Raw genomic sequence first — 26,073 nt, 5'->3', positions numbered from 1 at the left:
CTGGTCTGCAGAAAATAATTGGTTAGGAGCCAAATCTCCTTTGCATCTCTATTTGCTAAGGACAACCTGACAGACTTGAAAAGGCTAAAAAAAACCCCAATAATAATGAAAATAAATAAATAAATCGATACATAAAAACAATGAAATAAATAAACAAAATGAAACAAATGCAGTGAAACAGATATTTAAAGGAGTTGTATAAGAAAGATGTCACCACTCAGCTCAATAGTCTGAGCTGCAATACCACACATAGCCTAAAGACAAGGGCGGCGCTATTTAAGGAATTTGTGATTTTTCTAATTTTTATACATCCCCTTTAAGTTTTCAGGTGTGCTGAAAATGTATATGAAGTCTCCTGGAAGAGCTCTTGGTAGAGCTGACTAATGCTGTCTACACCTCCCTTAAAGACATTTAAGATATTTAATGGGTATGGATAAGATGTGGAAGAAGTGGTTTGGGGCAATATCGACAAAGAGGGTCATCAAATAAGGCAGTACTCTGTAGTGCTATAGCATGCAAATATGAAATTTGAATTGCATGACTGCACTAGAAATATGAAAAATTGAGAATGCTTAGCACATAAATTGGCCAATTCATGTGTACCCGGCAGCCACGATAAGGCGATTCTTGTTGCCAGGACCTAATGCCATTCCTCTCTTAGGCCAGGTTCACATTAGCGTTTGAGTCGGCAGCATGGTGCTATGGACTTCTTTCCTTAAGCTCCTTCTACTTCCGCATGCATCCTGCGTACCTATCTTTAACATTGTGTACGCTAGGACACGCGCTGTATGCGGATGCGTCTGCGTGCATTGTTTTGACGTGCCAGATGAAAGCAAAAAAATGCAACATGTTGCGTTCGGAGAGCACTTCAAAACGACGCACACAGCGCATCCGCACACAACGCATGTCTCTGCATACACTCACTATATAAAAAGGGTTTGCTTTTTTCAGAAATAGCGCCACCCTTGTCAATGGGCAGAAACTGGTACTGCAGCAAAGCCATATTGAAGTAAGAACTGCAATTCCAGACACCGGCAGATCCTTTTTTTATTCAATCCTTTTAAGGAGCAGACATCCAGGTCTGAATGGGAACAAAGCCTAAATCTGCATTGCACAAGGGCCATATTTCAAGCTGTGATATCTGGGAAGGCGCTAGTCATGAATTTGAAAAAGGTTTATAGCAGGCGAGAAGTGAAGCGATTTTCAGGCCGTCTCTCCGAGGATCAAATCTGTCATACCGAAAAACCATTTTGATGTTCCTGCCTCTGTAGAGGATTTTCGCACTCTTGTCCCCCTCTTCTCTTTTGTATGAAAGGCACAATCCACGGCGTAAAAATCCTTGAAGGGGAAAACATCAGTAAAAGGATTTATTCTAAAATGTATCATCTGAACTGTAAGCATTGCAAACGTTGCGTCTATTCAGTGTGTGACCACTGATGGCAAAGGTGGATGGGTAATAATGGCGGCCTCACTATTGACCATACATCCATATCTTCACAAATACAAGGTCTAAAATAAGTCCAGAAAATGATCTACTGTTTAAATCAGATTTTATGTTATTTTTTATATCACTATACATATTTAAAAAAAATATATAATTCTAATTTCTAATGATCGTGCGCAAAGGCCATTGTACAGGAGGAGGAAGAGGTGAGCTGTGACATCACCTATTGTGAATGGTGAATCATGTGTTATCTACTGTATATAGAGGTATCAGTCATAATACAGGAGGAGGAGGCAGTGAGCTGTGACATCGCCTGTTGTGAATGGTGGATCCTACTAGTGTCATCCTAGTAGTGTGATCTACTGTATATGGAGGTTTTACTTCTCACTGTAATCCTGTCTGTGATGATAATGAGATTTCTGAAGCCTTCCGAAATAAACAGAAATACGAGTCTAAAATAGCCCCAGTGGCCAGTGTGAAAATTGCATTTGCAAGATTAAAAAAAAATTTTTTCAAGACTGTGATATGAATAAAAATAACATTGGCAAAAAAATGTATTTAGCTCAGCAACCTATTTAAATAGTAGGTCATTGTTTGAGGATACATTCCCTTTAAAGCAACCATAAAATAAATTGCCTTTCGTACAATTATTTGATGTCCTTTAACAGTGATTTGTGCTGCGAGTTCTCAAGATATTATTGACTCTTCTTTATGGTCCAATTAGAGGAAACTCAATTTAAAGGCTTTTATGCGGAACTTCAGTGACATAGAGAGGTGGGATCCATTCTGAGACCCCTGACTTGGATGTCAAGAGACTTTGTATGACATCTATAAGGATCAGTCAGAACAGGAGACGTATCTGTGGGTCCTCAACCAGTACAGTCATGGCCAAAAGTTTAGAGAATGACACAAATATTAATTTTTACAAAGTCTACTGCTTCATTTTTTCTAATGGCAATTTGCATATACTCCAGAATGTTATAAAGAGTGATCAGCTTAACAGCAATTACTTGCAAAGTCAATATTTGCCTAGAAAATGAACTTTATCCCCCAAAACACATTTCAACATCATTGCAGCCCTGCCTTAAAAGGACCAGCTAACATCGTTTCAGTGATTGCTCCATTAACACAGGTGTGGGTGTTGATGAGGACAGGGCTGGAGATCAATCTGTCATGATTAAGTAAGAATGACACCACTGGACACTTTAAAAGGAGGCTGGTGCTTGGCATCATTGTTTCTCTTCTGTTAACCATGGTTATCTCTAAAGAAACACGTGCAGTCATCATTGCACTGCACAAAAATGGCCTAACAGGGAAGAGTATCGCAGCTAGAAAGATTGCACCTCAGTCAACAATCTTTCGCATCATCAAGAACTTCAAGGAGAGAGGTTCCCTTGTTGCCAAAAAGGCTCCAGGGCGCCCAAGAAAGACCAGCAAGCGCCAGGACCGTCTCTTAAAAGTGTTTCAGCTGCGGGATCGGGCTACCAGCAGTGCAGAGCTTGCTCAGGAATGGCAGCAGGCAGGTGTGAGTGAATCTGCACACACTGTGAGGCGGAGAATCTTGGAGCAAGGCCTGGTCTCAAGGAGGGCAGCAAAGAAGTTACTTCTCTCCAGGAAAAACATCATGGACAGACTGATATTCTGCAAGAGGTACAGGGAGTGGTCTGCTGAGGACTGGGGTAAAGTCATTTTCTCTGATGAATCCCCTTTTCGATTGTTTGGGACATCTGGAAAACGGCTTATTCGGAGAAGACCAGGTGAGCGCTACCACCAGTCTTGTCTCATGCCAACTGTCAAGCATCCTGAAACCATTCATGTGTGGGGTTGCTTCTCAGCCAAGGGAATGGGCTCTCTCTCAGTCTTGCCTAAAAACACAGCCATGAATAAAGAATGGTACCAGAATGTCCTCCAAGAGCAACTTCTCCCAACCGTCCAAGAGCAGTTTGGTGATCAACAATGCCTTTTTCAACATGATGGAGCACCTTGCCATAAAGCAAAGGTGATAACTAAATGGCTCAGGGAACAAAACATAGAGATTTTGGGACCATGGCCTGGAAACTCCCCAGATCTTAATCCCATTGAGAACTTGTGGTCAATCATCAAGAGATGGTTGGACAAACAAAAACCTTCAAATTCAGACAAAATTAAAGCATTGATTTTGCAAGAATGGACTGCTATCAGTCAGGATTTGATCCAGAAGTTGATTGAGAGCATGCCAGGGAGAATTGCTGAGGTCCTGAAGAAGAAGGGTCAACACTGCAAACATTGACTTGCTGCATTAACTCATTCTGTCAATATAACCTTTTGTTACTCATAATATGATTGCAATTATATTTCTGTATGTGATAAAAACATCTGACAAACACACATAAAAACCAGAGGGCAGCAGATCATGTGAAAATCTCATACTTTGCACTGACGAGAGCCAACAGCTCGAAACACCGTGTCTGCAAATTGAGATTCTGATTTGGCTTGTATCCTAAGTCATACTACAAGACTCGTTAAAGGGTTGGTTGTGACTTGTAGGATCGCTACTACCAATAGGTGGCGCTGTAGAGTAAAAGTCCTCTTTCTTTCTGAAGAGGCAATTTGCATATAATATTTGTGTCATTCTCTAAACTTTTGGCCATGACTGTAGACCACCATTCTCTAATGCTTCCAGTACATTAGATTAATATTGTAATGAGGGAGCATTGTCTGTGGACAGCTGACGCTAGACACGCCGTCTAGTAGATTCCAGAGGAACCCAGGCCCATAACCCCTACACAGGTGTCTGGATGTTGAGAGAGTCCCATAGATTGCATCTGCAGAGTGGCTGCTGGCTGTGCAGCGAGTTGGCAGAGGTTGATCAGAAAGCTAGTCGGTAAGAAAAGGTCAGGATCTAGGACAAAATCGTAATATAGTAGAAAATTTAAAACACAGACCAACATCAATGGTTGGTATAAAGAGGCTGAGTAAGAGCTGGAATGTAGGAGTGCACCAGAGAAACGCAGACGATAGCTGGCACCTCTCAGCAGCATGCTGGGAGGAGTTTCATTCAGGTGTGGTGCTGTCTAGTTTGTCATAACAAGGACTTGATTCCTCCTGTTGGACAGCGCACACCCATACTGCCAGACTGGGTGGCACTACTGGTCCCAGCAACACTACCAGGATTTTCTGTTCCTGACATCTCCTCCATCACTGGCGCTGAACACAGACTTGCTGCTGACTGAAGCAGACATTGCAGGAGCAGTTCTGAATGGAGATGTGAAAAATATCTGTCAAGCACTCTAATTTTGGTAGAACTGGCTGACAATATGTAAGGGGGCTTCCTGAATGAGCCCCTGACAGATAATATCCGGGGGGGGAGGCATGTCGAATTTCACTGCCCATTCAAGGTTCATACTAACGCGCTGATTTCAGTCATTCTGTTAGGATTAGATGTATGGAATTAATGGCTGGGACTCATTCATTAAATGGCTGATTCAATGGCATCAGATGTGACTTATAATGGGGCCGTCAGGGGTGTCTGCCAGTTTACCAGAAGCTCCTGGACAGTCCATGGGAGTGTGAACTAAATTGAGTGATTGACTCGTATTACAAAATATACTGTGATTTCACAATAAGGTCACCTGAAGACAAGAAGAAGGGTTCTTTACTGTAACAGCAGTGAAAGAAAGTAACGCAAATATTTATCTAAATTTGCAAAATAGTTTCATAAATGTAGACCAAGTTTGATCTTCCCAAGAGATCAGGAGGACATTTTTCCCCAATGACGACAAATTGGTCTTCAGGTGGGCTTTTCATCTTTTCTTGCCACCTATTTATTGACGGATAGAAGAAGACCCTTATGCAAGAACAGTATATGGGCCCTGCACCTGCTTTGGAGGTGGTAGTGGCCCCTGACCTCTCAGGCCCCTTGGTGCATTGGATGCTCCAATGATGTGTCCGCCCCTGTATACTATTTGCAATATTTGACCCACCCGATCCATCTTGATTCTCTATGCAGTGACTTTTCGATGCTCGATACACAATGAATCATTTCTTTCTCAGGAAAAATTAGTCATAAGTAATGGAGGCTCTAAGTCAAGGCCATGCCGACGTTTTTCTCTATTGTGTTGGCTTTTAGTACAGCAATGCAAGGTCTTCCCTTCTTTACAAAGTCTGTATATGAAAAGAACAGAAGGTGCTCCTTATGTAACCAAGAGATGGCATGAAGCACATCCCCCTCAGTGTCTGCTGTGACACAGTCCCGCCAGCTTTACAATAACCATGCGTCAAGCCTATGTTATAGCAGAACATTTATCAGTTTTATTATGTTCTAAGTCCATGGAAAAGCTAAGAAAATAATGACTTCCATCATCTGAAACAATTACAGGATTGACAAAAAAAAGGACATGCTATACTTCTAGAAACAGCGCCACTCTAGTCTACAGTTCGTGCTCGGTATTACAACTGCTCACTTGAGTAGAAGCTAATCTGCAGTATCTACTGTAGGAACAGCCATTAAATTCTACAGACATTTGTTCTGATTCTGATTCAATTATATATAGCCGGAGCTGATCACCGGGGGTTTGGAACCCACACCGATCTGATATTGATGGCTGGTCATCAATATATCAATTCTGGACAGCCCCTTTAATTCTTTTGGGTGGAATTCCAACTCTCAATGATCAGGCTGCATCACCCCAGAATTGGCACATCATGTATATAAAGAGAAAAACCTGAGTCAAAGCTACATAAAAAGTTAATAATTTAATGAAGTGAACAAAACACATTTCAGAGCAAACATTAAAAAAGGCGTAAGGGATAACGGCAGTACTATGACAGATTGATCCAGAGCTAGAGATGGTCGGTAGTACTACATGGAAGAAGCAACCAACTGCGAAACGTGCGTTGGAAAGAGCCGGCCGGTGCACTCTTCCTACTGCAGCTATGGGTATATATGAAATTCTATCTTTCTAATTATGTTACTTGTTGATGCAAATCTATGCATGTCCTAGTATGCCTATCACTTGGTGTGCATGCCTGGACCTGCTGACGTATATGGAGGTGGAGGTCTGCTATAATCTGGCTACTGGGCAGGAACTGTTGGAAATCCACCCCCAAGATGTATATATATATATATATGCACCTCTGACTTTCTATATGTGTTATTCTCCTATAAACTGCCGTATGTTGACTGCAATTTTTATACATAAGAGAAGCACATGTTATACTTATTTACATGAATGTTAGTGCTACTGGTCATCTCTAACTTTGGGTTTACCTCTGTCATTGTACTGTCGTCACCCCTTACCTGTTGCCCAATTTTTAATGTTTGTTCCGAAATGTGTTTTGTTCACTTAATACAATTAACTTTTTATGTAGCCTTGACTCAGGTTTTTTTCTCTTTATAAACTTAATTAGCAGAGTCTCTTACTGCAGTACTTGTTGGGTCCCAAAGGCATATATATGCATAACTAACAATAATGTATGACTGGATAGTTCTTCTTATATAGATTCCATACATCATGTAGTGGCCAGAAGTGGTACTGCAACCGCTATCCAATTTTAAGAAGAAGATGCTCATAGAATGGAGGTGACTAAATATCATAGTGGGCACCTCATTATGGTGATGGTTTGTGTCACCTAAAATAGAAGGGCTCGGCCTTTTCTTCCCACTGCTTATCACTTTCCAATCTGAAGCATGCACAGTACACAACCAACAATGAACCCTAAGACCAGATATGGCTTATGGGATACCTATATGCTCAAAAGCCCCTAATAGAATCTGTCAGGATGTTTTGTTATGAGATCAGCATGATGCAGAGGCAGAAGCTCTGATTCCAGCGATGTATCACTGACAGGGCTTGTTGCAGTTCTGTTACAATCTGTGTTTTCTCTGCTGTAGATACAGCAGTGGTCAGAATACTGAGCTGTGTAAAACCCCGTCTACAGCTTTGATTGACAGCTTCCTGTGTACACTCCACCTCCACCATTGATTGGCAGTTTCCTGTGCACACTGTACATAACCTGCCAATCAGTGAAGGAGGCGGAGCTACACAGATTAGCTGGACTGTTTGGCATGTGAGACCTAGTCCTGTAGTGATAATCTCCTTCTGATAAAAACATTGATTGTATTAAAACTACAGCTCACAGTCTAATAAGTGACACATCCCTGGAATCAGGTTCTCTTCTTCTGTATCAGATTAAATAGAAAAAAAACTGGTGACAGATTCCCTTTAAAGAGGTGGGATGAAAAAAAGTAATCTAGCACCGAATGTTGGAATACTGACCTCCCTATAGGTTTTCCTTCCTTTCTGTAGGGAAATATATCTCACAATCAATTTTCATTACATAAACTCATATAACGATCTCCCTCTGATATTTAACCTGCTTTCCGTTCTATTTCGGGAGGATATTTTTAATGAAATCCCGACATGATTCTTGGTTTACGGAAACTCATTCTCATCCATTTCTCCCAAACAACAAACCTATGATGGGATTCCATGGCCGGCCATCCTGACCTCCTTTACGGGCTCCGATTGCCCGGATCCGGTTGTGTAGAGGTTGTTTACTCTCTATTTCTGTTCCTACATTTGTTGTCAGAGGCTTGGAATTCCCAGTCCAGTAATATGTGGGTTGTGAGGACAAAGATCCCAATTGTTCCAGTGGGAAAGGACAGAACTGGAGTCATTTCCTCTTCGGAGAATCTATATTTTGAGTGATTTGGCATTCACACTGAGCATTTGACTAGAATGACTTGTTATGAGGATTTCTATGTGCGCCATTCTTACACATGCTGGGTCTACAACATATACATTGTGATCAAAGACAAAGCAAAGAAATTGCTGGAAAATGAGTAAGATAAGACCTTGTTGGAATTGTTGACTACTGTGAAGTCTTCTGTTATGGAGGACATGTCATTCTGCGACTTTACTGACACTTCTCTACATCCTAACACTATGCCTAGAAATGAAGGTTTACTTATCTCTCATTATTTGTTAGTGGTGTAGCTTATCAGTGTTTTGTTCTACTATAAATAGAGAAAAGGGGAGAGGCTCCTGCTGCAGACAATTTTGAGATTTTATTATATATTTCTCAATTTTAATTGTAATGTAGGATTTTTCTTGTCTTTTCTTTAAGGGGACCACAACATTGATGTAAGGTAACAGATATACGGTAATAACTGGTGGAAAAAACACAATCTCACTAGACAGTAGATAATGTAATAAATGATTAAACACAACCAGAATGGAAACCAGTCACACTTATTAATAATCCTGTTAATGCTATCATATTAGTTGTATATGGAAAGGCAATAGTTCAGTATATGGCAAATGAATGTGCATCAGATGAAGTAGGTATACATATGTAGCAATAATATCATACAGAAAAGTATTCAATGAGTCTTATGTAGAGAAAGGGTAAGTGAATTAGCAGTGATGGTTACCTGATGGTGGTCCCTGATTCAAGTGCAGGCACACCCCGACACGCGTTTTTGTATATCTTTATATATATTTTTTACTTTTACCATTTTTCTCATATTAAATTATTGTTTTTATTTGTGCAGGCACTCTGTTGCATGCAGTGCCAACTATTGCCATCCATTGTCACAATAAAGGTGTTTTATCTATAATATTTTGTCCCATATCTATTTTTTCCCTAAGTTCAGTGTTTTCCTCTTGGTTTTCACTACCATCCTGAATGGTCTGCCATTCAGCCTATTAGGATGTATATGCCACCCTCAGACATTATGATGTGCACAGTATCTCTTAACCTTGTACATATATGATCTGATACGTCAAATTTTTGTTTGTTCTACAATTCTAAGGAAGACCTAAAAAGTTTTTTCCCAAGATGGGAGTGCTTGTAGAATGGCGGGATTCTGAAAAGGAAGACTAAAGGGATATTCTCAAGTTTGAAATGTATCCCCTATCCACAGATACTGCTGGGGGTCTGGGTATTGGGGCCCCCATTGATCCTGAGACCTGGAGCTCTAAAGACCAGCTGAGTACTTCGCTTTGCTTTCTCCAGTGGTTCCATTGAAGATGACTGTAGCGGCAGTGCACATGATCGATCACTGCTTCATTCACACAGGGATCTTTCTTGGGATCATTGGGTGCCCCAGCGGATGGACCCCGAGCAATAGGAAAGTTATCCATTATCCAATTTTCTAACTTGAAAAACACCCCTTTAAAATGGAGCCCCCTTCTAGTGCTGATCGTCACTAGCGTGACCTTACCTGTTTTGGACTGAAGAACATCATGCTAATTTTTCCAAAATTTTCTTTATATGGTTCTGAGGTTTGTTTCCCCACATAGGGAGTAACTATAGTGGGTGGAGTGGATTGGAGTAGCCCCTTGGCACTTGAACCTAGAGGGGCTCACAAGGTCCCTTTGGCCCATATGAGTAAACCAATATTAATAAAGATTTGTGTTAGTTTGGGGTCCTTGTTGCAGATTTTGCCTAGGGACCTGTAAGCTTCATGTTTCGACGCTGCTCTCCGTACATGTTTGTTAAACTTATATAATATTCTTAGTAGAATAAACCTAAATAGATCGATTATGATATCATGATATCATTAGTTCCAACAAATTTGTATTGCTTCAAAAGGTTGTTTCTGAACACGTTCCGACAAAGCAATTAAACCATCGACGTGCGTCAAGCACCAGAAACGTCAGGCAATCGGCTGTGAAACTAGAGCCATGCATTTTTTCTGCAGTGGCCACTGCTGGAGAAGTGTAGTATTACAGGGCCAGGTCCATCAGAGTAAGAATATCATTACTCTCTAGTAGCGGGTCTCCATTTAAAATTCTCAATGTCATAATAGGACAGGGTTCACAAGCGGAAAGAAACCATGGCTTAAAAGTTTATTACTAAGGCTGGTTTCACATTAGCGCTTTTTAAGCGCACGCATGGCCGGGGGTAGCTCCGCCCCCGAGCCGGCTCTCTGCCCGGCGTGCCCGCCCCTTGCTTGTAGCGCCGCCTCCTAGCGCACAGCGGCGCCTGCGATCGGCGCACCCTATCTTTAGCATAGGGTGCGCAGATCGTGCGCAGGCCGTGCGCTAGTTGCGCTTTGACCTGCGCTGCGCACTTTTGACGGTGCGCCGTGCGCGCCAAAATCCGAAAAGTTTGATTTTGGCGCGCACCGCGCACCGTCAAAAGTGCGCAGCGCAGGTCAAAGCGCAACTAGCGCACGGCCTGCGCACGATCTGCGCACCCTATGCTAAAGATAGGGTGCGCCGATCGCAGGCGCCGCTGTGCGCTAGGAGGCGGCGCTACAAGCAAGGGGCGGGCACGCTGGGCAGAGAGCCGGCTCGGGGGCGGAGCTACCCCCGGCCGTGCGTGCGCTTAAAAAGCGCTAATGTGAAACCAGCCTTAACGCTAATTTTAATATATTCTTTCTCGAGGACGTTGGTGGGCAGTGTTAGGACACAATGGGGCAGTGGTGCAGGGGGAGCCATCACTGGAAATGTGGGGCACATAATTGTTATTGTCTGAAATACATTTATTCTTCTGGTCCTGAGATGTGATAAATACTTGATGATCATAGAATCATAGAATCATAGAATCGTAGAGTTGGAAGGGACCTCCTGGGCCATCTGGTCCAACCCCCTGCTCAAAGCAGGATTCGCTAAATCATCCCAGTCAGATGTCTGTCCAGCCTCTGTTTGAAGACTTCCATTGAAGGAGAACTCACCACTTCTCGTGGCAGCTTGTTCCACTCATTGACCACTCTAACTGTCAAAAAGTTTTTTCTAATATCTAATCTGTGTCTCCTCCCATTCAGTTTCATCCCATTGCTTCTAGCCTTTCCTTGTGCAAATGAGAATAAAGTTGATCCTTCTACAATGTGACAGCCCTTTAGATATTTGTAGACAGCTATTAAGTCTCCTCTCGGTCTTCTCTTTTGCAAACTAAACATTCCCAAATCCTGCAACCTTTCCTCATAAGACAGGGTTTGCAGACCGGTCACCATTCTGGTCGCACTTTTCTGAACTTGCTCCAGTTTGTTGATGTCTTTTTTAAAATGTGGTGCCCAAAACTGGACACAATATTCCAGATGAGGTCTGACCAAAGAGGAGTAGAGGGCAATAATGACTTCACGTGATCTAGACTGTATGCTTCTGTTAATACATCCTAGAATTGCATTTGCCTTTTTTGCTGCTGCATCACACTGTTGACTCATATTCAGTCTGTGATCTATTAGTATACCCAAGTCTTTTTCACATGTGCTGTTGCTTAGCCCTATTCCCCCCATTCTGTATATGCTTTTTTCATTTTTATTGCCCAGATGTAGTTCTTTGCATTTCTCCCTGTTAAAAACCATTCTGGTAGTTGCTGCCCACTTCTCCAGTTTATTTATATCTTTTTGAATCCTCTCTCTCTCTTCTCTAGTATTAGCTATCCCTCCTAGCTTTGTGTCATCAGCAAATTTAATCAGTTTACCCTCAATTCCTTCATCTAAATCGTTGATAAAGATGTTGAACAATACAGGGCCCAGGACAGAGCCCTGTGGTACCCCACTTGAGACATTCTTCCAACTGGATGTGCAGCCATTTATGACCACTCTTTGGGTCCGATCACTAAGCCAGTTATGAATCCACCTAACAGTTGCCTTGATTAGTTACAATTATTTAATTCAGCTAATGGTAATTCAGATGGAAAATGGATCATTAAAATAGAAACCATGTGTCTTGACAAAAGCTCGGTTGTTTGGGAAAAGAAATAAGTCAAATCATTTGCAAAACTAAAGAAGAATAAAGAATTTCATCAAAACATAGTAAATTGTTATATAGAAAAAAGGGGTTTTGGTTTTAAGTTCCTGGTCCGATCATGTATAACATAGCTACCCAATGGACTGGGGCACTAACTATCCCTTCTCCTGACAGTACCTCTGATGGTGAGGAGGTTTGGGCCACCAACCTTACTGTTATTCTGTTATAAATTAAACTAAAAAAACTCCCGCTAATAAATGTACCCAGGGGTTAAGATAATAAAACCTGTGAACCTGTAAGCATATAGCAAAACTAATCAAATGTCACACTGAGGTACAAGGCTGAAGGGGAAGGGATTTACCTTTGTGTAGTTCCAAGTTGCATGGAGAGGCGATAATCCCAAAGAGAGTTCCTCATAAATAGATTAAGTAAATGTCCTTTCAGTTTGTGGTAAGTATCCCGGCGTTTCCTGATATCACAAGGTGGAGGTGAGCAGGAACACAGTAGAAGACGCTGTCCCGGCCGGTAACGAGCATCTCTCTGTGTTATCCCAGTGGCCGCCTGTATAAGATGCAGACGCCGCATGGGGAGACAAGCCTGCAAGGTGTAGAAGCACTGCAGGACCTTGCGTGACGTCACAGTCACGTGATGAGTCACGTGACAGGCTATAGAGTGCTAAGGAGTGCACAGGGGGCCAAATTGCTTTCTGCTTCCCTACGTGTTTCGGAATTCTCGGATTCCTTCCTCACGCAAGGTCCTATTTTTGCGCATAGCGCCGTTGGCCTTATATTCTTATTTATTGTTATTCTGTTATACCCTAAGATGTCCCCTCCCCCAGTAGGTCTGGGACAGAACTGCTAGTGTATCAGCATGTAAGGCAAACAGGGAAAACAAAAAGCAACTAACATACAAAACAGTCACCAAAGGTAAAGAGGTATATAGGGAGGAATACGAATGTACCAACTAAATGAGAATAGGACAAAGAGGAAAGCATACACCCAAAAACAGCACACAACAATCTCCAGCAGCAAAAAAACGATCTCCAACTCCGCACAGAAAAATATTCAGGATTGAGAGTCCTCAGTAGTTGATACCTTTTAATGGCTAACTGAAAAGATGGTAACACATTGCAAGCTTTCGAGACTACTCAGGTCTCTTCATCAGGCTAGACTAAAGGCCCTTTTACATTTAGCGATGCACCAGCGATCTGACCAGCGATCCGACCCGGTCAGGATCGCTGGTGCATCGCTAAATGATCGCTAGTGAGCTTTCATACAGAAAGATCTCACAGCGATGCAGCAGCGACGCAGCGCACGATACTTACCATTCACACACAGCGATCCTGCGTCCTCCCGCCCGCCTCCACGCGTCGCTGGACGTCACAGCAGGAAGTCTCAGCAGGAAGCGCCCGACGAGAAATGGAGCCGGACATTCTCGCGCGATCAGCGATGGACAGCAGGGGAGCCGGTCGTTGGTAAGTATCACACATAGCGATATCGCTAGCAATATCGCTATAACGTCACAAAACCAGTGACGCTTTAGCGATATTGCTAGCGATATCGCTTAGTGTAAAACCCCCTTAATACAAAATCTGAACTCACATATTTATGCACAATACAGCCTAGAAAAAATGCAATAGATAAGACAAGTGACGTGAAGCAGAACTATCAATATGGGAGAGGGTGAAACATAAATATAAACATTGGACCAGTTCATAGATAAGGAGTCTGGATGTTTTATGGTCCTCTGATTGGGGTCTAGTTCTGTGTTGCCCCGCAAGGTTTTAAAAGGAAATTCCTTAATTGATGTAAAAAGACATAAATCCATGCGACACATTCATTCCAGCACTGAGAGTGTCAAAGTTCGTCATAAATTTGTACTCCCAAACTCGTCTCTCTCTCTGAGATGTGAAGTTACCTTTCAATACCAGTAATTTCATATCCATGCTGCTGTGATCAGGGATACAGTGCTGGAATGAATGTGTCGCATGGATTTATGTCTTTTTACATCAATTAAGGAATTTCCTTTTAAAACCTTGCGGGGCAACACAGAACTAGACCCCAATCAGAGGACCATAAAACATCCAGACTCCTTATCTATGAACTGGTCCAATGTTTATATTTATGTTTCTCCCTCTCCCATATTGATAGTTCTGCTTCACGTCACTTGTCTTATCTATTGCACTTTTTCTAGGCTGTATTGTGCATAAATATGTGACTTCAGATTTTGTATTAGTCTAGCCTGATGAAGAGACCTGAGTAGTCTGGAAAGCTTGCAATGTGTTACCATCTTTTCAGTTAGCCATTAAAAGGTATCAACTACTGAGGACTCTCAATCCTGAATATTTTTCTATCCACTGGCTAACACGGTACAAAGATATACATCTTTCCTGTATCAACTCCGCACAGAAACTCCAAAGAACCAGGAAGTAAACTTTCACTGGTGAGGAAGAGAAAGTCTGGACAGATTTTTTAGAGAGAGCAAATGACCAGATCAGAAGCAGCTGTGAGATGGAGCTGCATGTTCCTAACAGCATAGAAAGGGTTGTTAATCTCTTCAGCACCAAAGGAAACAAAAGCCATTGATTATGGCACATGAAACACACAGGCTAAATGAAAGACATGTGATTCACAATATGTAATGATTTTCCAACTCTGGATCTCCCAGGAGGATGTGACACAATTTTGACACACTGCCATGATCTGTACTCCAAATGAGTACGTTATAATATTAATGCCGCTGAAGGCAGGAACGTCCTACATAGTGTTGTTATTACTGCGAGCCTGTCATGTCTCCTCATGCTTATTTTCCAAATTATGCTCCAGAATTGTGTTCTGGGGGATGCAATTACATAGTATAACAGAAGAGGTGCCAGATTAAGGTTGGTACAGGGTCTTAGCCCCTATCAGATTTCTGGAACCTGACCCCCGCCTGTCGCCCTATCACTGCCTTGTATTGGAGGAGTCATGTGTGTAGGGAAGGTAACCTGACGGACGGACTTATTAGTAAGAAGAAAGGAGGGTTTGCACAGTTTAGGCAGATAGCAGTTATGACAGTGGGGAAACAGCTAGGAAAGTGTAGATGACGTGCAGTACCTTGGGTTGACCTCTAGATGGCAGGGAGGAGTGTGAGCAAAGGACTTAACAGCAGCTTAGGGCTTTAGAAACCATTGGTCATGGGGGCGGAGTTACAGGGAACTGGGAAAGTTATAAATTTGACAGGAGGGTTCCAGAAAGTTCCAGTCCCCGGGAGGTGCTCAAGAGACAAGGAGTCTGTAACAGTTTGTGTGCTGTGAGGAGAGCCAAACCAGGGGACTGAGGAGAGAGGAAGTCAGGGGGGGTGGTCCTGACAGGGAGTACCGCAGTACAGACGAGGCCCCGGAGAAAAGCATACCATATTAAAGACGAAAACTGACCAGTAAAAGTGCTGATGGTGAACGGGCCTAAGGCGGCCACAGTGTCTGTGCTGACAGGATCGTCACTAAGTGAAAAAGGGACGGTACGTGTAATTACGTCCCTGGTGGAAAAGTATGGTGTGTGAGTGCGTAACGGGGCCTGGACACGGAGGGCCGTGAAGAGAATTGCGGTGTATCGTGAGGGCCATCAGTCGGACGGCGGAAAATAAACTTGGACCTGTTGCACCTGAAATCTGCCTCCATCTTTTGTCTGTACGTCACTGCGCGGTATACAGAGGGACCACCCCCCGGACCGGCCCACGACTCTACATGTGCATGGACATTTATGCTGAAGTCTACAGAGTTATAGAGATGGAAGAGTCAGTGATTTATATTAGAGCAATGTCTGTGTTTTTAGCTTTCCTAAATTGTTAAGGAATAACATTTCTCCTTGTGTAGAGTGACATGTCCGTCATACCGGTGTAAGGAGACTTATTGGCCATGTAGTGTTTCTTTGTCAAATTAAATATGCAAATTGCCTTTTCAGTAAGGAATAGGACTTGAACTCTTGTGCCATTAATTGGAAGTAGCAATCCTAAAAGTCAATATTGATCCTTTATCAAGCTCTCTTTTCCTGAGACGTGGAGATATTAGAGATAATCAATATATTCAGTACCCATATCAATAGTGACTACTGTGGAAATAACTTTAATTAAAAGGGTTGAGACTTGTTCCAAACCATTAAAAAATAACCTTTTCCCCTTTAAGTTTGGTGCAGGCATTTCCTCTTTAAAGTGACCCTCTATCCTGGGAATGGAAACTGTACATTTTTCATGCACAGTCATCCTAGTTGGTGCTCTCTCCATTTGCTTCCTTTGATCAGATCGGCGTTGCTTTCCTCCTAATCCCAAAATGACCACTGCAGTGGTATGGGGCGTGCATCTTATAAGCAGGAGGAACGTAACACCAATATGAGTGAAGGAGGCGGCTGGAGGCAAATGGAGGGCATCTGGCAATGTGATTATATATTTCAGTCCTAGGGTGGAGGGTAACTTTAATATTGAACCCTTGACCACATATACAGTGGCATGCAAGTTTGGGCACCCCTGGTCAAAATTACAGTTATTGTGAACAGTTAACGAAATTGAAAATGAAATGATCTCTAAAAGGCCTAAAGTTAAAGATGACACATTTCCTTTGTATTTTAGGCTAACAAATGTAAATATTTTTGAATCTTTTACATTTTGAAAATTTGAAAAAGGAAAATGGGCCAATGCAAAAGTTTGGGGACCCTGCATGGTTACTACCTAGCAGCACCACCTTTTGAAAGTATCACGGCTTGTAAACGCTTTTTGTAGCCAGCCAAGAGTCTTTCAATTCTTGTTTGAGGGATTTTCATCCATTCTTCTTTGGAAAATTCTTCCAGTTCTGTGAGATTCCTCAGTCGTCTTGCACCTTCTGCTATTTTGAGCAACAGATTTTCAATTATGTTCAACTCAGAGGAAGGTGAGGGCTATTATAAAACCTTCAGCTTGCTATTTTTGAGGTCTTCTATTGTGGATTTTGACGTGTGTTTAGGATTATTATCCATTTGTAGAAGTCATCCTATTCAGCTTCTGCTTTTTTGCAGCTGGTGTTATGTTTGCATCAAGAATTTGTTGATATTTCATTGAATCCATTCTTCCCTCTACCCGTGAAATGTTCCCCATGCCATTGGCTGCAACACAACCCCAAAGCATGATTAATCCACCCCCATGCTTTTGCAGTCAAGCAGGGGTTCTGATTTGTCTCTTTAGCAATCATACATGCAGCTGAAAAGTTGCTTGGTCTTTCAGACCTTATATTGACCTCCACTGTTTCTGTTAACTGACATTTCTTAATTAAATTTTGAGCTGAAGAAAGGGCAACTTGAAAACGCTTTGCTATCGTCTTATAGCCTTCTCCTGACTTGTGGGTCTCCACCATTTTCATTTTCAGAGTGCTAGGCAGCTGCTTAGAAGAACCCATAGCTGCTGTTTTTTGGCACACGGTTAGAGGAGGCTGGGATTTTATAAAGCTGGGAAATTTGCACCTAGCCTTTCCTAACAATGAAAGTGAACAATCCATAACCCTAACAGGATAATTAAGGTTTCAAACCTTGGTCAATGTTATCTGAACACACAAATCTCCAAGGGTGTCCAAACTTTTCCATCTGCCCATTTTCCTTTTTGTAATTTTCAAGATGTAAAAGATGACAATATATATATCCATGTATTTCACAGAGAACCAGGTCTCAGTGTAATGCTTGATTTCACCTCTGGGGGTGCTGCAGTGGAATTTAACTTTTGCTGCAGGACTCTTCCATAGATCACTTCTGGTGACTGCAGGACTCTATTTTGGGGGACGTAGATTGGAGTGCTCCAACCCCTTTATCGGTTCTTTGATACATCTCTGGGGTTTGCTACTTATTTCTTGTGTTCTGCCCTGTGACACTTGTGGTTGTACTAGCTAATACAATGATTATCCACCCATATGTACATTTGCATTATGTTCTATAAACGTTGCTTCTGCTCTTCCCTCTGGCGGTAAAGTCAAGTCAGCATCAATAGCCGCCCAGAATCCTTATTTCAACTATAAAATTGACATTCCTTATGCTCTCCTGCCTGATATATGGATGTGTTCCTAGCACAGACATCCGATGCAATCACTGTTTCCAAAACCGTCAATCCCCTCTCCCTTCCTTTCTGCATCTAGCCCCCAGTCTGTATCAACCGTCAACTGGAAATGCATTGCTAAGGAGAATGCTAATAGTGTGCCACTGTTAATGGTGAGGCTTTCAAGCCTTGCATTACCTGTAAGTGCTGCCATAATGGAGATCATAATTGCCCAGGAAAATGTCATTTTATTTCAGTCTGCTTCTTGCAAGCTTCAGCCGCACCCTATTTTCAATTTGCACAAATCAATGCAGGAGACGAGATCCTAGAGCAGAGCGTCCGCCTGACTCCATCCCTGTACCCGCAGGTTCTTTCAAGATTTTTTTTTCCAGTAGACTTTCCTTTTATTCTTGCCATTTGGTAATCTGATGAGCGAAAAAAGGAAAAAATGATATCAAGAGTAGGCTACGGTTATACTGGTTGACCCATCGGAATTTTGGTTGGTCAACTGGCAAGAGACATGCCATGGGGGCAGATGGGACTGGTGGCGATATTGGCTGTAGTCATATCAGAACATATTGTCACATCTCTGTTGTTATCCTTGAGGTTCAGTGCTCATGTAGACACATGGTAACACAGCTCATCCAGTCACCTTTGCCAAGATGCAATGTATAGTTGAGCGCACTTCTTAATTCAAGAGTTAAGAAAGATCATGGCACTCCAAAGTGATGAGTTTTCATCAGGAGATTATTTACTGTCTTGGAAGTCCATCTATATTATGCATGGGATGGGATGTTTCTTTTGGTGTGTTCACAGTCATTTTGTAACTAGAGTCCAATGGGTCCTGTGTAAAAGTTGTACCAGCCCCCCCCCACGTGTTGGTGAAATGTCTGGGCTCTTGTAGCGTTCTAAGTCCTGTAAGGATATATGTGTTCCCCGCCCTCCCTCATTATGTAGTAATGTCCCCTATCCTGTACTAATGTTCCTCAGCCTGGGCCCCTATCTTGGTATATACAGTATGTCCCCCAACCTGGTCCCCTTCATGGTAAAATGCCCTCCATACCGGTATATATGTACCCCTTCCTGGACCTCTTCATGGTAAAATGTCTTCCATCCCGGTATATATGTCCCCCTTCCTGGTCCCCTTCATGGTAAAATGTCCTCCATCCTGGGTCCCTTTCTGGTATATATGTTCCCCATCCTGGTGTATATGTTTCCATCCTGGTATATATGTTCCCCATCCTGGTATTCATGTTCCTTATCCTGGGCCCATCATGTCCCTCATCCTGGTATAAATGTCCCTCATCCTGGTATATATGATTCCTATCCTGGTATATATAACCCACATTCTGGTATATGTTCCCCATCCTGGTATATATGTGCCCCAGCTTAGTATATATGACCCCCATCCTAATATATATATTTCCTACCCTGGTATATATGATTCCCATCCTGGTATATTTGACCGGCATTCTGGGCCCATCCTGGCATATGTGTCCTCCATCCTGGTATATATATGTCCTCCATCCTGGTATATATGTAACAAAGGCAACCTGGGGGGGTAGTTGTGGCCGAGTTGCTTAAAGGCACAGTTCACAGACAAAGTCCACTGAGCAAGCGGTCAGTGAGCACCCCCGGTCCCTTGTAAATAAAGAGACAAGACCGACTCAGCTTTTCCCCACAGGTTACCTTCTCTTCCTCTGGTCACAGTAGTCCAGGCAACTGAGGGTCCGGAAATTCAGCTGTTCCCCAATAGGGAAAATAACTTTTATTGAACAATGATGAAAGGTGGACAAAAAGACAATTTCAACACTGGCTTTCTGCTCTCTCCCTGACACTTGCTACGGCTGTACCAACAACATTTGCAGAGGCCGAGGTTCGCAGTCATCCAGTCGCTGGAATCTGGAAGCCTGAGACCCCTTCCCAAGTCCTGGGGGTCTGTGTTGTAGTCCTTCAGGCTGTATGAGTCTTTGGTCTGGGGCAACAGATCTCTCCCATCCGGGAGTCTGGCAGTGCCCCATCTATTCAGCACGGTCCGCTCTGGGCTAGCGTACCCGAGCTTCTGATTGGGAGCAGCAGCTTCCTTTTCCCTCTCTGCTGCTGACCCACCCCACATTTAAACCCATTGTTATCCCTGTCTCTAACATAAATACAGACATAGCAGGTAAATGTTACCAACAGTACATCATATACAGTACATGTTAAAAAACATGAAGACATTACAGTAACAAATTCATGGCATATTTACATAGCATGCATCGGGGGTCACACGGAAGGAGGAGAGGGTGCAACTGAGGGGACCAGCCACCTCCTTAAATATATGTCCCCCATCCTGGTATATATGTGCAGCTTACTCCTTCCTTGTAGATCTGTTCTATCGATCCTCTTGCTGAAACTATGTCTCATGGTACAATCTGATGAAGGTCTCAATGACCGAAACGTAACTTGTATAATGTTGGATTACCTACTCCTCCAGTCAATTTGGGCCAGGCAGCAGTGGTGTGAATTGCATCCTAGCTCAATGAGATGTTAGTAGAACCATTGCTCTGGCATGAGTTTGTGCATGAGTAGATAAGCCCAGATCACTTAGCAGACATTAGCAGCTGTTCATGTGCAGTTAAGTGCGTGTACTCTAAGAAAGATTATAGATATATCGTACTCTTCAAACATCCATTTAGGAAATTTATGGGCTGGTGGCAGCTCTGACTTCTTGTGTCTGGGATTCGGGAAAGTCCTTAGTCTTCCCGGAGTCATTTCTTAGTTTCAGCTATTGAATTCTACTTTGAAAATGAAGCCATTGCTTCATCATTTTAGTATTTGTAAGGAAGAAAATTTTTCACCATGGTTTTAGGGAGACTAATGACACTACTGGCCCAGATGCCTTTGTGTTTGTAGAATAAAATGCATTGCTTGGAGTGTGAATTGGACACAAGGAGGAAAGGTGCCAATGAGCCAGCCACCTGACTTTCTTTGGTCAATGTATTCAGACACAAATACTTTGTCTCAAGTCAAGGAAAGTTTGACTTTGCATCATTGAAGATAGGTGCAATATACCATGACATGGAGCAAGGTCACCACCCAAGAGTCATGGTCAACAAGTACCCCACCATATAGTCCCAGACTTAATGCCGCCATACACATTAGACAAACGTTGCCTGAACAAGGTTATATCTGTTAGCACCACGCTGGAGTCCTGCTCTCACAGGCAGGATCCCCGGCATGTCTCTTCACTCACACGTGTCAGTTCTTCCCTTCCCAAGCCAAGTTTAAACCCACCATCAGAGGCTCTAGTGAACAGTCAGGTGTTCGCTTAGTCACGCCCCTCCAGGCTCTCCACGGTCCGTGGAACAGTGGTTCCACAAACCAAGTTTGTGACAATATCATCAGGCACAGCCAACAGTCTAATACTTATGGGGCCTCTTGAGCCTCCTCCGACAGCTGTGGAGATTCGGCTCTTCCATGTCCTGTTTCAGACTGCCAATCCTTTTTGTCCTTGGAGAGATCGGCCATCACCAGTGGTATCTGATAGTGGCTCTATGATAGAGAACAGCTGGGAGAGATTGGGAGAGATTACCATCATTCTTCCAACAGCTATCTATTCTTAATGGGGCTCTTAGCCTTTATACACAAGACTTGATTTAGTATTGAGTCTCTATAGGGCATCCACAGAATTGTGGAGACATACAAAAGCTTATTTTATGGGATTTTTTAAATAAATTTCTCAAAATGTGGTAGGATTAATTGGATGCCATTGTGTACGAGGAAGTGCTTCATCGGGGAAAAACTCTACTATCAAGCCATGAGTATGAGGTTTGTCATTGGTCCCCCATAGATGCTCATTTTCCCACTTCTTCATGGCTGGGCCATAACTATAGGAAAAGTAATTTATTGTAAATCTATTCTCATCTACAGGGATAATCAAATTGCTAATACACATAGTGACCTGCGGTTATAGCCTAGCCCTGTATACTCTTTATCTACACATGTCACACATGGCTCCGCTCTACCAGAGCAGGTGGCTCTCCATGGCTCGGGCATATTTGCTGTATCGCTTTCATGCTGTGGCTCAAGTAATGTGTAAAAGCATATAAATGGCTCCCAGCCACCATGGCACAACCTGGAAACTTAAGCCACTCTGCCGAGTACTAATCAGTCAATAATCATGGTGCATGGACACTACATAGTTATTGCTCATTTAACCAAAACTGAGATTGAGCTCGTCAGAATACGGCTCTCGGCACCACAGGCAAACAAATTATTTTGCCAAGGGGAAGCTATGGCGGCTATTCAAGTAAATGGGTGTCCATGAAATACATTGACGACTCGAGTGTGCCAGATTGGAAGATGCTGTTAGAGTGATCTCCGTTGTGGCTCATAAGAGGGTCCTAACCTCCTTCTGTGATGCCATATGTGATGGCATTACAAACCGATGAGACAACCCATTTAAAGTAATTTTCCAGATAAAAAAAAATAGAGCTTGTCCATTTCTGGCTTTGCTTTAACACCAAAAAAGAGTTTCTTTTCAGCTCCCTTTTGTTAGTGATATGTATAAAGGAGGCTCATTTCAAAAACTAAGCCAGCTCCCTTCACTATAATTTGGATATCCCCCACCTTCCAAAAACATATCAGAGAAACGCTTGCTCTGAAATTGCCCTATGGATTACTTTGTAAGGAAATTTAGATTTTAACCTCCTGTGTTTAGACACGCATAGATTTATCAGGACAATTTTTTTTTTTGCCTGCCAGCGATTCAGTGGTTTCTGCTTATGTCACGTCGACACGGCTTCTTTTCTGCTCTCCTATATTGACGAGGCGTGACTGACGATGTCATGCTGACTGACACCCGGCTCCTGTCATCAGCATGATGTCAGCAATCCTGCCTCGTTGACAGTGCAGCCTTGGAGAAAAGTGCTGTTCTGTTGATGCTGAGCAGTTGAATCGCCAGCAGGAGCGGTCAATGACCGGTGCCGGGTATAACAGACAAGTAGTGGGCAATTACCTGTTAGTTTATGGCCTTTAGTAGGAAAGGACAAAAAAGGTGTCCAAGATTAACACTTTAATGGTGACCATTATTTTCTATCAGCCCTGGGATCTAGGGTTAAAATCTTATGAAGAGTAACATCTGCATGGAGTTTGTGCATTCTTCCTTGAGAGGATTTTCTCTTCCCAAAAATCGCAATAATATGCTTCCTAAATTAGTGTTAAACCTTTCATCTCATCAATTTTTATAGTATAAGAATAAGACGTAAGAGCCTAGAAGAATCAATGCAAGAAGACATGATGCAATATGTATCCAACAACTAGCCTCTATGTATGTATAACCCATATACCATTTTCCCTAAAGGCCTGCAAGTCAATATCATCTAGAAGTATAATATCTACTTGAGTCAAGTTGTCCCATTAAAACTTGATGCCTGTGTTTATAAATATATGTATTTTAAAAGGAGGGGGAACCAGATAAATGTAAGGATAACCGGTGGAAAGTCTTCTATTTCTACAACCTCGTACTTCCATCAGACGTTAACGATGAGTCGCTTGTTTCCTGGAGGTTTCATTAATGAGATGTAGAATTAGTAATCCTTTTCTGTAATCCTTATCCACCGGGAAGTCATGCTTGTTATCGGTCTGTAATCACAAAGCGGCATTTAACCATTTAGCTGCTAGAATGCCGGCAAGTTTTGACTTTGTGCTGGCTTTGAAAACTATTAATTGCTTTTTCAAGCATAAAGGGTTAACTTTTTAGGATAATTCGTCTCAGGATATCAAGATGATTAAATTGCTGAAAAAACTGAGGGACACGTGTGCATGTGTGTGAACATTTATCAATTGGACACTTGCAACCAAGAGCCGACCAAGATGCACGCAACGTTCATAGCACTGGTCTCGTATGGGGTGAAAGGGCCTTTTTTTCGGCACCGGCAGAATCCAGGATCCTGCAAATCAATTGTTATACCCCTGCTTGCTTCACATTACAGTATAAGATCACTGGTCAAAAATCTAGGGGGTACATTTTCTAAATGAGGAGGAGGCTGAGCTTGCATCAAGAGACTTATAAGCCAGGCAATGATTTTCTTGGAAAAAGGGATGCAAATAGTCACTTCAAAGAGGAGTCTAAGTTCCAACGATTGCAAGTAACCACCCTATAAGTGACCCTATAATGAGGTTGATCACATGATATTCAGCCAAACCAGTGTCTTCTCCAAAATGAAAAGATCTCCATCCGTAAACAACTGTTTCGGTCTTTTTGCCACTTGTCAGTGCAAAGTAGGAGACTGGTTGGGTGGAATAAAAGCCTTAAAAATGTGATGATGTGAGGTCCCGTATGACCTGTTGGCAGATGATAGTGGAGTGACTTATCCAACCAATTGTATGATTATGTTGATCTTGATAATATTACATTTTGTGGCTACATTTGTCCAGGCGTGCTAGGGGAATTTTCCATAAAATCTTTTTCATAGTCATCATGACTTTACACCAGTGAATCTGACTCTATTGTAAATCATAATTACTAAAAAAATTCTAGCGGTGACCATTGGAGAAAAGGACGTCTTAATCTCTCTTAAAGGGGTAGTCAGAGACTAAATGTATTGATAATGGATAATAGCCAATCACAACATGTTCTGGTAGAAGCATCATCACTGGTCATCTGATGTCACCAAAGACTTTATAAGATTGATTAATGTCTTGGAATAACCTTCAAGGAGTATATTCATCCATGGTAAAAGAAAAAAAAACATGGAGTGATCATGTTTTTTAGCTTGCATTGGTCTCAAACCTTATGTTGCGTTTAGACCACCCAACTTGTGGCACCAAACGACCATTGATTGGCTATTTGGTAACTGATCAACATTTAATAATCTGCTCTTGCGATGATCACAGAACCATCAGTTATGGATCATTTTTTGAATATAGGCTAACTTTGTTCTCGGAGATGTGCTGCCGAGAGTGATGATCTTTTAAGAAAACCAAAATATTTTTTAAAAAATACAAAAAATGTCAATTCAGCTCAACACTTATGTTTTAGAGATAAGTATCCCAGGAGACTTCCAGGGTAGCCAGTCCGTGTTCTGGATGTGTTGCATAGAGTATTCCCTGGTCTGACTTCCAGGTCAACTAGTTCTCAATGATCCAATAAGGTAATGCTTTCCAACACCAAAGAAAAGTAATGAAAACTTGGAAAAAAATGGAAAAAGGAGACAATAATGACTCATTTTGGGTGCAATATGGGTCTTCTTTTTTAATATGTGCACATTCTCCCAATTTTTTTTTTATCATCTCTGGTTGAAGGCTACGTTCCTTTGTTGCTGGAGAACATCCTCTTTCAGACCATTGAAAATATTTTTTCACCTGACGAACAAGCGGTTTGCTATTTCTTTGTGTGGTTGGATGCCTGTATACACTGCCCAATTATAGGAAAAAGAGCATTTCTAGGAACACTCGTTACTGACACACGTGATCTTTTGTACAGAAGTGAGAAGGGTCTAAAAATTGGGCCTCCACAGTCTTGTCACTCTTTGGTCCTAAAATTCTGTATCCAAAATAATATGCCGAACGACATTACCCTTTATTTTACCGTAATCCATTAGAAGGGTGCTCTTTTGTTGAGGCTTGGGTCAATAATATGAGATTTGTAAAACATCATGCCCTTAATCAAAGTGATTAATGTATGGAATTATTTCCCGATCTGCTTCATTAGCAAGTTTCTCATGTTCCTGATTGTATTATTCCTATGACTCATCTTCTGGTCTCTCAGCGTTTCCTGGATTGTATGTGATACACAAGACAGGCAGAAAATTTATTCTTAAGGTGTCTGGGATGGAATATGAGTAGATGTTGGAGTGTTTCGTGTGGAAGTCGGTCTTCAGTCAATTGCTCGGAATTTGTTCTTCTTGTCCTTCATTTAGTGAACGCAAGTTGCAA

At 42.2% G+C, this 26,073-nt stretch overlaps 1 protein-coding gene across 7 annotated transcripts in view; it reads left to right on the top strand.

Annotated features, from left to right (window-relative positions):
- L1CAM (L1 cell adhesion molecule) overlaps positions 1-26,073 on the top strand; it is a 284,550-nt gene that overhangs the window by 51,675 nt on the left and 206,802 nt on the right. The window contains exon 1 of one of the 7 annotated variants that reach the window (XM_073590773.1): positions 6,255-6,362. The exons of the other annotated variants lie outside the window; for them this stretch is intronic. Coding sequence (XP_073446874.1) covers positions 6,272-6,362 — 91 coding nt within the window. The 5' untranslated portion in view covers positions 6,255-6,271. Of the gene's footprint in view, positions 1-6,254; positions 6,363-26,073 lie in introns of those variants that run through there. 7 annotated transcript variants of the gene reach the window in all.

Source organism: Dendrobates tinctorius, unplaced genomic scaffold, assembly GCF_039654945.1.
Source record: "Dendrobates tinctorius isolate UK_male_01 unplaced genomic scaffold, ASM3965494v1 ptg000120l, whole genome shotgun sequence".
In the NCBI taxonomy this organism is placed as follows: Eukaryota; Metazoa; Chordata; class Amphibia; order Anura; family Dendrobatidae; genus Dendrobates; species Dendrobates tinctorius.
Note: the sequence above shows the minus strand (reverse complement) of the source record. Positions and strands in the feature narration are given on the sequence as shown.